The 14,143-nt window shown below is 38.4% G+C and overlaps 1 protein-coding gene across 1 annotated transcript in view; it reads left to right on the top strand.

Annotated features, from left to right (window-relative positions):
* Positions 1 to 14,143, top strand: part of LOC139943888 (ras-related protein Rab-40C-like) — a 40,408-nt gene that overhangs the window by 19,554 nt on the left and 6,711 nt on the right. Inside the window, exons 4-5 of the mRNA XM_071940768.1 lie at positions 6,036 to 6,174; positions 10,981 to 11,203. Coding sequence (XP_071796869.1) covers positions 6,036 to 6,174; positions 10,981 to 11,203 — 362 coding nt within the window. The remainder of the gene's footprint in view (positions 1 to 6,035; positions 6,175 to 10,980; positions 11,204 to 14,143) is intronic.

Genomic DNA, 14,143 nt, shown 5'->3' with positions numbered 1-14,143 from the left:
GTCTAAATCTCAGCCAGGTTGCCAGTAAATTTCAACAGAATGCAGGAAACACTGTCTACAATACAAGGTGCTTAACTGCTACATGTACACCTCCTTGCAGAAACTGGATTTTTGGTGCGATTTTTAGGCTTGTGCCGGCATTCAGAGGCACTCGTACAATCCTGCCTACATGTATGTATGATAAACTGTGTAACCTTCTGTTGGTATGTCGCCTTCCTGATGTGTGCGATGCTGTGCCGGACATGGGCCAGGCATCGACTGATTTATTGCAGATCAGTTTGCGATGCAAAATGCCGCACCAGGTTTGAGGTCCGAGTTAAAGCAACTTGATGCCAGCCTGATTCTCCAAAAAGACAAGCAGTCGAAAATGCAAACTTTCCGCAAACTAATCGCAAAATCATCGCAAACTAATTGTGACTGGTGTGTAGAGACACAAATGCTGAGCCTTGGCAACTAGTGCGACTAGTGATGAAGTTGCGACTATTGCTTGCTTAGGCGAGTCGCAACTACTGTTTATAATACTACTCAGTTTTAAAATCGTGTCCCAATAGTAGCGACTATAGCTGCTTGGTGAACCAATTAACTATTCAGGACAACATAATTTACTTACGAAACATAATCAGACATCAGTGACACAATCCTTCAATCCTTTTAGCGTGAATATTTGCGCCTGCGTTAAACAATATGCCGCAATGCATCTTGGGAATTAAAAACTATTCGCGACTAGTCGATTGGTAAGTTTTACTAGTCGCCCATGCTTAACATTGGTCTTCCAAATAAGCTTGGGCGATATTACGATATTATCGAATATCGCGATATTAATTTGGACACGATTTCGATATCGGATGGATTTGGTTTTAATCGAAATATCGATATATTGCGATATATCGCAATATATCGCGATAATCGCGATAATTGCGATATATCGATATATCGATTAAATATCGCGATGTGTTTGCTAGCTGATACCCCATAGATTTGGAGTAAAACCAGAAGAATAGGTCATTAGAACACCTCTCTTATACTAGGACTGTCTCTTCTACAACTTTCACTGGAGTTTTAAGACTGATGATGTCAAATTTCATTAATCGCGATTATATCGAATATCGCGATATATTGTCGGCGATATATCGTGAATAAAATAAATCGATATTGCCCAAGCTTACTTCCAAACACCTAGTCTGTCTAGCATGAATTGAAACCATATTTGGTACTTGGAAGGTTAGTATGGTCATGGATGAAATAAAGCCTACATGTACTCCTCTTTGGTGGTGGCTTGGTCATCACTAACCACTGCAACATTGCATGCATACCATCAGCATCGAATAGTCTACTTCAGCATAGCTAAAGGCTGAACAGGGCTCTGCAGTGAAACCACATAGCATCTCCATGCACTCACCAAGTATACAGAATCATATTCAGGCCTGGAATTACATTTCCATGCTGGCTACAGAGGTCATGACCTCCGTTGCCCCTGGTCTTAGCCTTGGTGCCCCTTCAAAAGTTTCCCATTGATTTTAGGATTTTCCAATGGAAGTGCCCTTTGCACAATGAAAATGGCCTTGCCCTTTTACAGATGAGATACCAAGCCTGCATAATATTTCATTCCAATGTCTCATAAGAAACCCATTGCAGAACGCAGTTCAAGGCCTTCTTTATCACTGTATACTTTTCTTCATTTACCCATTAGCTTGATTGAGTAACTTCTTGCACCGAGTGAGACACTGTAATTGAATTTCAAAGTCATTTTGTATTCCCGTAAGTGAAAATAAAAAATCAATGGCAATCTCTTGCAGGAGGTTCTACCATTGATTTTGTGGGTAGGAAGATTTGTATCCATTGTATTGTTCACTTTGTTTGCTGCAGGAATAATATCACCGAGATGAAAACAAACCTCTACTGTTTACTTACCCCATTTTTCTGCAATCTCTTTCATTTTTTTTAAACTGAAGTTCTTTTTACAGTTGGTACAATAGATCTATTCAGAAATGTATAGGGGGGCCTACCTGTTCATGTTTGTCATGTTGTCATTTATCCTTCGAGAAAGACTCTGCTAGGGTCAAAACGTCAGGCCTTTTATCTTTTCTTTTTTGCAAAAATGTCTGAAGTGAATTATTTGATCTCATTTTCCCGTGGAGAAACCAACATGATAATTTTGCTTCAATGTAATTATAAATGTACATTTGTTCAGTAGATGAACCCACAACAAATACATGACCCTATCTACTTATAACTGAACATTTTCACACTTTTGCAAAATTGTAAATTGACAAGGGTTGGCATTTCCTACAGACCAACAAACACCTCAGATACTTTTAATTCCCAAGAAGCTGTCAAGATCCATCCCACATAAGGAAGTCATTGATTCCTCCTCCTCCTCCTCTTCCTCCTTGAAGATCCCTTGAATAAATGTCCCAGAGGTTGCCATCTCATTCATTTCATACCCCAGGGGTGTCATCTTCCTGTCTCTGTAACCAGGGACCAAATTTATCACGCACCTTGGTCCCATCAAAATATGTGTACATGCAAGGTATGTTTTTTTCTTGATACATACCTTCCCTTGATCCTTTGCTCCTCTTTTTGCTATAAATTGATGTTTATGTTTGTAGCCTCTGACAAAGGTCGGGTTCGGATAAAAAGCTAAGGCCATCGCCCCTACTATTTTTATATTGATGTACTACTACACAAGGTTCTTAATATACATACATGTTTGTACTGATACAATGTGTAAATATGGCAGTGGGTTTGGGCAAAGACAGTCAGGTCCACATCTGTACATACATAACAGTTTGGGGAACCCTTTGCTCCTTTTTTTTTCTTTTTCTAAACCTGCCTAATTCAAGGGTCACTCATAACAGACTCTAATTCAAAGAGCTTCTATTCTATAAAAAGCATGCACCCTTGAAGACCTCAGAGGCGAAATTGTTTTGTAAATAAATAAATAATTCCCATCGTTCTTCGTGTAGATTACCACACACCAGGAATGCATTGTGAACATACAGAGTACTTGGGAGGACATCTGCAGAGAAAGCACTGGGTACCAATCGTTCCCAGGGAGCCAGGGAAACTATAAACGGCGCCCAGCCGACAGAAAACATTCCAATTAAATTAACAAGGAATCTTGGATAAATGCTGTATCATCTTTCGTCAAGAGCCGACGACATCGGACTCTTGAGGTTAAACTATTAAAGAGGAATAATTGAGGACAAGAGAGAGAAGAGGGGATGGAATTGGTTGGGTTTTCGCCCCAGCAGATATTGATAGCTCCGGGCTTGGACGGTGCCATAAAGCCCAATAAATCAACCGTTATTGGATTGATTTACACAAATTACAAATTCGTCAGATTTTTTCGTGTGGCCTGTAGTTTGTTTTCAAGTGTAGAAACATGTGTGAACACTTTGTGTTGTGTATGATATGGACTCCTAAAATAGGTACGATAAATAAATAATACTGAGTGCTTTTGAAAAGGTTGAGTTGATCTTGAGTTCAAGAAAGTAAAGGATGTGTGTGGTTTTTTTGTATCGCACTTTGTTAGAGTGTTTCAAGCTGTCACAGACCTGGACTTTGGGGGGGGGGGGCTTGTCAGTGTTGTAGACCTTACTTCGTAGAGCCCTAAATTCGTAGAGTTGCTTAGTGTAGTTTGTGGTATCATAAAGATGGTAACCAACCAAAGGAACTTGTCATGCGATTATCAAGTGACTGGTCCCCTGACTTATTTTTGCGGTAACTCTTCTCAGATTGTTTATTCCTAGACCCCTTGCATGTGACGTCACACACTCAAAAAGCGCCCTCTCTTGGGTCAAAAAGCGCCCTAGCTGGGGACAAAGGAGGCAAATAATTGGACAATAGCTGTTCTTTTTACGTGAAAACATGCGCGTCACTGTATTAGAGATTATTCTTCCGTCACGGACATTTTTGTTCTGGATTTTCAGCGACATCTCAAAAATGCGACCACAGTACCTTTATGAATTTTTTAATTTTTGGTTTTTACACAGTACCTTTTGAAATAAATCTTTCACAGGTTTATTTTTTTTTATAAACAACAACATTTAAAAGCAGGATTAAAAGTCACAGTTCCGAAAACCTTTGCCTCCAATCATAGAGCAATGACAGAGTTTACTTGACATAGTTGGTCAAGGCGGATCCTTGGTGAGATCATGGAGGAAGCTACCTTGTTGGTCAGATAATCCTGAAGGTAGACTGACGCTTGTCAAACTCACTGTACAGACACTCAATAACCTTTATGCTTCAGTTTTAGCTCTTAATTGCTGAAGGCTAGATGGAACTACACTGCATTACATTACACTGTACATGGTAAGACAGCTGGGTGCATTATCTCTTATTACACAGGAAGTCTACCTACTGCTAGTAGTAGTTCCTTTGTAATGTATCCAGGCCATACACAAATAGTCAGCATCAAATTAATATTGTACCTGAAATGCTTTGCATTCTCAGTACATACATGTAATGTACACTGTAGTAGGCCCTACTACATACTATACAGTATAAAAAATATGTTCCAAGTTTTTAGCCTGGATTTTAGAAAGGTTGTCTTGATTTGCTTGAAATTACAAATATCAGTGTCCAAATTAATCACTTACAATACACCATGTAAATGACAGATAAAACAGGGTGTCCAAATTTAAAACTAAGACACCCCTCTGGCTAACACTAACAATACACTTTGAGTACTGTTGTGCAGAGTACAATGCACGGTAGACAGTCCACAATTTTAACAATTTTGAAAATTATAATATACGAACATATTGCACCATTGAGGTAGGAGTATAAAATGTGTTTAAATGATTTTAGACATGAAATAGTGACAAGGGCCTACTGGTCAAAGGTTATTAGCAGGTACACAGTGTGCAGTGCTCTGTAGAAGTAATTGAGAAGACCTTGCAGAAAAGACTCAAGAGACAGTGTACAACTTAACAGCCTGTTTGCTGAAGTGCTGATTTTATTTTTTAAGCGAATGAAAATGAAAGTCTAGTTTGGAATTATGAAAGTCTAGTTTGGAATTCGAAAGGATAACCTAATTCAAATTTGTGTCATTTTACCTAAATGTATACATGTACAGTGTAATAATAATAATAATGATAATAAAACACATCTAGATTTTATATAGCGCCAAATCCATTAAAAATGCTCCCAGGGCTTTACAACAATAAAAACTATCATTAAACCACAAAAAGTAAAACGTACTATAGTTGTAACACATGTGAAAGATGGGTAATGCATTTATGTTGTGTTATTAGGTTATCCTCAACAGAAATAATTCATTTGATAATCGCTGCTGTCAATCTTGAATCCAGTAATTTATGCGCATATCTCTGCGATAGATTGTTACCTCATCTCTGCAAAAGTACACCTTGCCCCTAAGCTCTCTATAGCGGACTGTAATCAACAGCCACTTAAAGCCATCAAGATTTAGTTGGTTTTTAATCTTGCATATTGAGCAGGTGTGAATCATCCACTGAAGATATCAGTGTCCTGTAATGGAATATTGGAATAATGCCTAATGGTTGAATTGACAACAAGTGTTCAACGATCTTTCTTCCTTCCTCCATTATATTACTTAATCAAACAATTGTTTGAAATTTATATACATTTGGTTTGCGGTAACACCATGTATCTACTTGCCAGGTAGATTTTGTTCTTTATAGAACTGTCCTGCTATATATTCTACTCTCTCGGAGTAGATTTTCAGAATTCAGGAGACTTCTCAGTTCCACAAAGATCTGTTCTGCTTTTTAACTACTACCTGGGCAGAAGGTAGATAATCGGCAGGGACTACTACTTCAGCATTTAGTAGGTTGCTATTAACTTCACTAACGCAGAGTGAGTTCTTAATTGGTCTCAACGTTTCGACTACCCTGCTCTACTCATCGTCAGATTTGAAATTGTTTCATTTTTTCCCCCTTCTGTTTATCATGAACACAGGGTCAGGTTGGGGCAAGGGATGTTTTGCACCATATCCTCCGGTCTTACAAAGTGTTTGATTCATTTTGTTTTTCTGTTTGTGTTAAACACAGGGACACGTCAGGGCAAGGGAGGTTTTGCACCATTCTCCGATCCTACTCAAGAGGTGCTCAGGGTATTCTACTAGTTTATGACATCACGAGTAGATGGTCGTTTGACGGCATCAATCGATGGATTAAAGAAATTGATGAGGTGAGCAGGGTATGATGGTTGTCTCATTTTTGTTTTATAGCAAAACTGTCAATCACACATAAAACTGTTTCACAAGTTTACATATCTTGCAATATTTAAGTATTGATTCAATAGATGTTTTATTAAATTTGCATCACAGAACTCGGGAAAGTACTGAGTACATGTATGTATTGCTAACACACATCAGTAAGGGTAAGGCCAAGATTAACATAAATTTAAGCATGGTTTAGTTTGCTATGCTGGTGGAATATATTGCATTAAAAATGTTGTAAATTACTTGCTAACCGAAGACTATGTACTGTACCTGCGCATCTTCTGTGTACAATTTTTCTGGCCTGATAGTGATAATTGAAGGAGCTTAGAATTTCTGTCTGGAAGATTATAAAAAGGCTTTTGCAAAATCCTTGTCCAATTGTTTAGCAAGGAGAGCAGACATTGCACAACATTTACCGCACATACTCTAGATGTACAGTACATAAGAATCCACTTTCAAAAATTAAATCAGAAATGGTCCAGCTATATATGTATGTGCAAAATCCTTCACTGTAGCTTAAGAAAGGGGGGACAGAGGTTGAAAAAAGGTGGGAGGCAGGTTAAGAAGTAAGAACAAAGAGGTGCACAGTAAACAGTTTGAAACCTCTTGTGTAGAGAGTTGAATGATAAACACCTCCATCTCCCCCCCCCCTCCACAAAGTGGAGGGAATCAGCAGTTCCTGAAAGACAGGATTTAAGTTCTAGATTCCCTTCAGTCAGATAAAACGAGGCACACCCTGAAGGTTTAGAGGAATACATGTAGGAAAGAAGACACCCAGAGGAAGTGGTGATAAGTTCATGTTCCTTTAGGTGCTAAAGAGAGAATGAGCATCTCTAACAAACATGAGATGGAAAATAAACAAAGGACCCCTAGGGTAAGGAAATGAATTAAGAAGGCGGTTCAGGTAGATGGAGACAACTTTATACCTTCATGGGATCTAGAGAGGATGGAATATAGAAACATTGGAGTGCGGGGGAGAGATGCTCAAATCCACAAGGTAAATAATGAATCTTAAAATGTCAAGTAAAGCGGAAGGAGCAACCAAGTTGAAATAATGGAATCAGACGAAGGTGTAGAGTACTCCTTGGGGCTATAGATAAATGGATGTATCAAAGACTCAAAGATTTGAAAAAGAACATTCATAAATACCCCAGAGAGTTTCTCTACTCATATTGGGGGAGAGCGCGTCACGTGGGGGTGTTTAAACGTTTGATAATGACCAGCTGTGAGCTGTTCATAACTGGTTGTTTTCAGATACATTTGGGGCCCGATGTTGGTGGAAAAGATATGTTTAGCCCACAACCACGTTCCCATAGCTGATCGAACTCGCCATGCCATTTTGGCCCATGAATACGAGGATGCAACTACTACTATGCGCATGAATGCATATCCAAAAACTGTCTTCAGTCATAAAAATGCAACACACGGACGTACATTTACAGAGCTCAAGGAAAGGTCGTCGGAAAATGAATCAGTTGTACAGAGTTTCTTACACTTTTACGCCTTTTAACCAGAGTGGCATTTATGATTGGGAATAAAATAGTAGTGACTTGTTCTTAAAATACCGTTTGAAAACCTTGCACGGTCATGGCTGTGCAATAAAGGCCTGAGCCGAACACGGCCACGACCCTGCCGGTTTTAAACGGCAGTTTTAGAACTTGTCAATACCCTTATTAAAACTACACACATAGGTACATTTGAGATGGGCCTCTTTTCTGCACTAAGTAAAGAGTGCATAGTAACATAGAGTATGCACATATGCACAAGCAAAAATTCCCTGTTAACCTGTGAAATAAGCTTGATGTATTGTGTGGAATTCCCTGCTTTCTCTAAGCGCCAAGTCTGTGCTTACGGTAAGCAGAACCATAAAATTTGACCCGATCCCCATGTTAATATACATGTAAATCATTTTCAGTGATTTTTTTTCATTGAGACAGCTCTTCTAATTATAAAGCTTTCACATGAATTTCAGACATTTTTTCATCTAGGTGTTTAATCCCTTAAGACCCCCATACCTGATCCTGCATTTCTTCCCATCAATCTGGAAAAAAAACACTTTATATAAATCATTCCAAGGCTGGGCGAGAGTTCTTATAATCTTCTATTAATATATATTGAAACTGACACGTCAAGACTTAACCAGAGTGGGCAATCCCCCCTTGGCAAGTTGATAGCATGGTCTAAAAGGTCTGCACTATTGCCTCATTAATCAAAGATGCTCCCCACAAGGTTTTGATAATCTGGTGTTAACAGATCAGATCTAGAAGGTGATGTTGTCGATGAGTGAGAGGCAGAAGCAACGAACAATTTGGGAGGAAGCTTCATCGTAGAGACAACATTTGTGTTTGGGAGAGTGTGATGATGTTTTACTAGGGTTTGCCCTGAACTTTTTCATTGACTGACCAGCTGGACCAGTTAGGTTGTCATTTCACATCAGTGTGTTCACGTACCCATACAGAAATAATAAGGATATTTTCCAACATTGAACATAGCCTGCAGGAACAGAATTTTGACAGATCCTGGGGTGTTTTATTTAGCATTCTGCCAGCTGACCCGCATTAAGGGAAATTGATGTTTCTCCTATAATGCTCTTTTCCAAAGAGTGTGTTATGTAGGGGGAATCTACACCAAGTAGTTTTTTCAGAACTCATGAATACCTGCTACTCTGAGTGATTGTATGAGCTCTTTTTGATTGGTCATATCGAAAAGAGCTCATACTAATATGGCTATCCAACCTTGATTTGATAAGATCCCAAATGGCGGCTACAGCTACAATGTACAGTTACAACTTTTGTTCAGTGTGTTGTTAACTTCAATGCAAGATAACGCAACATTCCAGCTGTAGCTGTAGCCATAGCCACTAGTCATAGCCAGTTAGCCACTAGTTCAGACACGGCTTCACATTGATCCCAGGGAACTCAACTCAACCCCTGTTTCCATATTTTTATAAGCAAATCATTTTACAGAAAGTCCACACAGTTAATGATTCATTAAAAATTCATTCATAAATACCTCAGACAGTTTCTTCATTCCTATTGGTCGAGAGCAACAGCTGGGACAGTTGTGCCACATCATGCGATACGCGCACATTATTCCCTTATGAGGAGTTGTTTACCCGATCGGGCCGAGTGCCTTACCATTTCATAGCTGGAGGGGTGTTGTGTTAATAGAAATCATTGAAAATTTGTAATATTTGCATTTATTTTACTTTTTGACCAAAAAGTGCTGATGTTTTTTGACCGAAAAGGTATTTAAGAATTGGTTTTCAACTAGTGGTTTAAACCCGCCGAGGCCTGGTTCTTGATAATTTACCTTGACTTTGTCTCGGTAAAATTATCAAGAACCAGGCCTCGTTGGGCTTAAACCACTAGTTGAAAACCTCTTCACCACACATTGATTCCCTTATTAAAGAATGCTTGATACTTCATCAAGCATCAAGATAGGACTCTGCAAAAAAATTAAATACATGTACATTTCTAGAGAAAGTGGAAGAAAATGCACTATTTGTTATTTAATATTCACTTCCTTGAGCACTATCGATCCAATAAAACATTGGTGCCTTTTGAACTACAAATTTATTTATGTTCATTTTGGTAGTCTGGTAGTCTGGATACTACGCAGGTTTTTTTTCCTAATGTGTAATGAACAAAGTAGAGTCAGAGAAGATTAGGGTTTGTTATTGAATCTTCAAACAATATTGACCTTCACAGATTGCTATCAAAAGAATAATATACAAATAAGATGAAATAAGTAAAGTCGGTCAATGAATAAATGCTGGTATTAAACAGCAATATCATATCCATGAAAAAAAAAATGAAAAAAAAAAAAATGTCCCTCACCTTCAAGCATAGTCATTAACCACAAATAATAAAAGTGTCAAATGAGGATTAAATTCTGTAACTTCAACTTAAACAAAATATGTTACATGTACAAGATAACAGTTTAGTATATTTAATTACTTGAAATTTAGTTTAGAGTGATCTGTACCTGTACAGTACAGTGCCAAGGTCATGCATGTATGTACAATGTTGTTTATGTATTGAAAAGGATCATCAATCATACTTAAAAGCAGTGGACACTATTGGTTATTACTCAAAATAATTATTAGCATAAACATTACTTGGTGACGAGTATGGGGAGGGGCTGATGGTATAAAACATTGTGAGAAACGGCTCCCTCTGAATTGACATAGTTTTCCAGAAAAAGTAATTTTCCACAAATTGGATTTCGAGACCTCAGATTTAGAATTTGAGGTCTCGAAATCAACCATCTAAATGCACACAACTTTGTGTGTCAAGGGTGATTTTTCTTTCATTATTATCTCGCAACTTCGATGACCAATTGGGCTCAAATTTTCACAGTTTTGTTATTTCATGCATATGTTGAGATACACCAAGTGAGAACACTGGTCTTTGACAATTACCAATAGTGTCCAGAGTCTTTAATGCATAATATATGTGTCATCATGTGAGGGCATTACATATGATGTTTCACTAACAAAATACTATTGGCTTTGCGATGTACTGTACCATGGCAACACAAATTAGAAGAGTACATTTTGGTTGGTGACAAAGACATTTTATTTGTACAGAATTTTGAAAAACCTCAACAAAACTGAAAGAGTTTAACTTGTGGATTTTCTATGTCTATAAACAATGAACATCATTATTAGTTGTAAAACTTACTCTCGGATGTGGTCTAAAAAATGAGTGTGATGGTCATTTTTAAGGAAGTTGATAAGTCCAACTCTTGCTCTTTTCTCATTATTTAAGCATGCACCGGGTGTACCTAAGATTCTTATCGGCAATCGACTACATCTTGCCTACAAGAGGCAAGTCAGCTCTGAGGAGGCGCAGATCTACGCCATCAAGAACGACATGGAGTATTTTGAAGTCAGTTCGTTGTGTGATTACAATGTGACGGAGTCACTGACGGAGCTATCCAGGGTGGTTCTCAATCGCAATGGGATGGAGAGACTGTGGAGGACAAATAAAGGTAAGAGGAGGGGGAACCAGGGAGGTGTCTGAGAAAGTTGTCCATACTCAAGTCGTGAATGTGGACACTTAACTTTCATTTTAAGTTCACTCAACTCTGTGTGAACGCAAGGTACATGTATTTCTTAGTCTGTTTCTTCATGATTCTTCGCTGTGGAAATTTAGCAGAGAAGTTAGTTGTTGAAATTAGCTGTAGGCCTATTCATGTGAACATGCTCTATATGATGAAGGTTAGCATCTTAGATGCTGTGATACTTTTTCAATACAATTCCAGATCCTGGTTAATCTTTACCCTCCGAAATCCTTATTCATGTATACTCTTTGCCAGAAATAAAGGACTCAGAAGGACCGAGGGTTGTTAGCCTAAATGACAGTTGCTTATCACTGACTGTAGGTCAGGTGTACCAATCTTATTTTGGGGGACTTGTAAAGGCTTATGCACGGTTCATACTTCCTGCCAATGCGAAGCAAATGTTGACGTCACAAAAATCGCAAAAAATATTCGCAGAAGTTCAGCTCCATTCATCTCACTTGCGAATATTGCTGCGAAAGGATAGTTGTGACGTCAAATTCACGTCAAATTCGCTTCGCATTCACATGAAGTATGAACCGGGCTTTACTCCATCTCTGGATGTAATACCATGTAGCAATAGTATCAGCTATGCATTGTGTCTGCACTTTCAATGCTACCCTCCAAAAAAAAAAAAAGGATTGTGGTCAGGTGATGCATTTCATTTCATTTGCATTTTGTTTAAATTATCTTGTTTTAAGCCAAGGACTCTCAGAATAGTGAATTTAATCATTGTATAATAGATGGAAATTTGCATCAGGGATAGGCCCCTAACATATTAATTTTGGTTTTACACATGATACTCACACACAGATGTGTATATAAGTACTATAATACAAAGTACTATCCCGAGCTCCATAAAAAAATCACAGGCATAATGCTCGGCTGGGATTCAAACCCATCACCTTTGCCATTGGTAGTGTCTTACCAACTAGAGCACCGAGATTGCCCGGTAGCTAGAAGCCCCTTGATTACTGTACTTGTCAAGAACCCCATTGGGAGAAGACAAGGAAGGAAGTTTCAGTTTCAGATGTAGGAGGAAAACCACAGAGATTTGTTTCCAAGGAAAACCCACACAGACTGGGAAGGGACTTAAAACCCAATCCACATAGTGCCCCCGGTGTGATTCAAACCGGGGAAGGAAATGAAATCAACCACTATCCCAACCTGACCATGTAATACATCATCTTGAGCCATTTAGTGGAATATATTGGGGGGGGGGGCTCAAAATAAGTGCAGGTAAATTCCTCTTTTTTCATTGAAAGGAATTTTGTTGGGAGGAAAATGAACAGGTACATGTATTTAAATGCCATGTAGATTTGTAGTTGAATATTATGTTTAACAGAAAATCCTTTAACAATGTAGTTTTTGTGCTACATGTACATGTAACTATAGCAGGACAACTTTCTAAAGCACATTTCAAAGGTGAGCAAGACAATTAGGCAGCGAGCCAGCAGGCGAATTCTTCATGAATTAAAGCGTATTTCACAGGTTAACAATTAGACAGCGAGCCAGCTTTGGCATTCTTCATGAGTTTGCACAGTTACTTCATTTATTTTCCTACAGGGAAGCACCAAAATGTAAGCATGCCTTTTTGTATGCTAATAGTTAGCAGCGCATTGAAATGGAAACTTACGCAGTAAGCATAAAACCAGCGATTTAGCAGCTGTACAAAATTGAGCCCTATTTTAAGTGCAAAGTTGGAGCATGTCAATATTATGCAGAGTAATATTCCCCCTAGAGCCAGATGATTGGACTTGCTACGGTTCAACCATGATTTACCCAAACGTCTCCATCACAATAACCTAAATGCGTCTTGTCTATCAAGCAACAATGGCAATTTGGCCAGCAATGTAAACGGATCTCTTGTAAACGGACTGCCACCTTAATTTGAGCATCAGGTTTGAATAGAAGAGAGGGGGTGAAGGATCCATTCTGGTTGCTGTCCTAATTCTGTCGGATTGGGATGGTTTGTTCTGGCCTTGAGGCACGTACAGATTGCTCAAATGCATGACTGGTCTCATTTCTTTTTTGTATGAACTTGGTCAGTGTTTGATCACACTATTTTGTGGGTCATTGCATTGAATCAGACTTAATTAAGCAAATGAAGAAACAACATTTAATTACTTTGCAGTTGAAATGTGATATTTGCATTTGCTAAAAAAAAAAATTTAAAAAATTGAATTAGCTGTTTCAAATTGCTTACGTGTACCAACCATAAGGACCTATTGTGTTAATGCAAAAAATGGTTAATGGCCTGACATTTTGACCCTAAATGAAGGCTAAATGACAAAGACTGTAGAGATTAGCCTGGAGTAGACTGGGACTTTGGCTGGGACGTAAGCAACATAACCACAATGAGTAGGCTAGGTATGCAGGACTTCAACAGCCTTCCAACCTGTTTGAAACTCACACAAGTTCACTGATTAGTGATATTGAGTTTTGTTGGTGAAATCGTACATTCACCCAAGTTCCACGACAGTGACACAAGTCTTAAAATATTTTTTTCACTTAAATTCACTTAAAATCTTAAAGAGACACACTGCCTTGGATCGAGCGAGTTGGTCCATGAAAAGCAGTTAAAACTCGTTTTGTTATAAAATGTATGGTTAGAAAGATGTTTTAAAAATAGAATAATGATCCACACAAATATGCCTCGAAATTTGAAGGGTTTCCCTTATTCCCTTTGAACTAACTTGGCACTCCAGTTTGTGGGGGCAAATTTGTGACTCCATAAAGTTGTCAATCGTGTTATTTCGCAAAGAAAAAGGAAAACCACGCAATTTCGAGGCATATTTGTGTGGATCATTGTATTCTACTTTTAAAACATCTTTCTAACCATGCATTTAACAAACAGTTAAAAACTGCTTT

The sequence above is a fragment of the Asterias amurensis genome, chromosome 11 (genome assembly GCF_032118995.1).
Source record: "Asterias amurensis chromosome 11, ASM3211899v1".
Classification (NCBI taxonomy): Eukaryota; Metazoa; Echinodermata; class Asteroidea; order Forcipulatida; family Asteriidae; genus Asterias; species Asterias amurensis.
The sequence above is the reverse complement of the archived record's forward strand: the minus strand, read 5'-3'. Positions and strand labels throughout refer to the sequence as shown.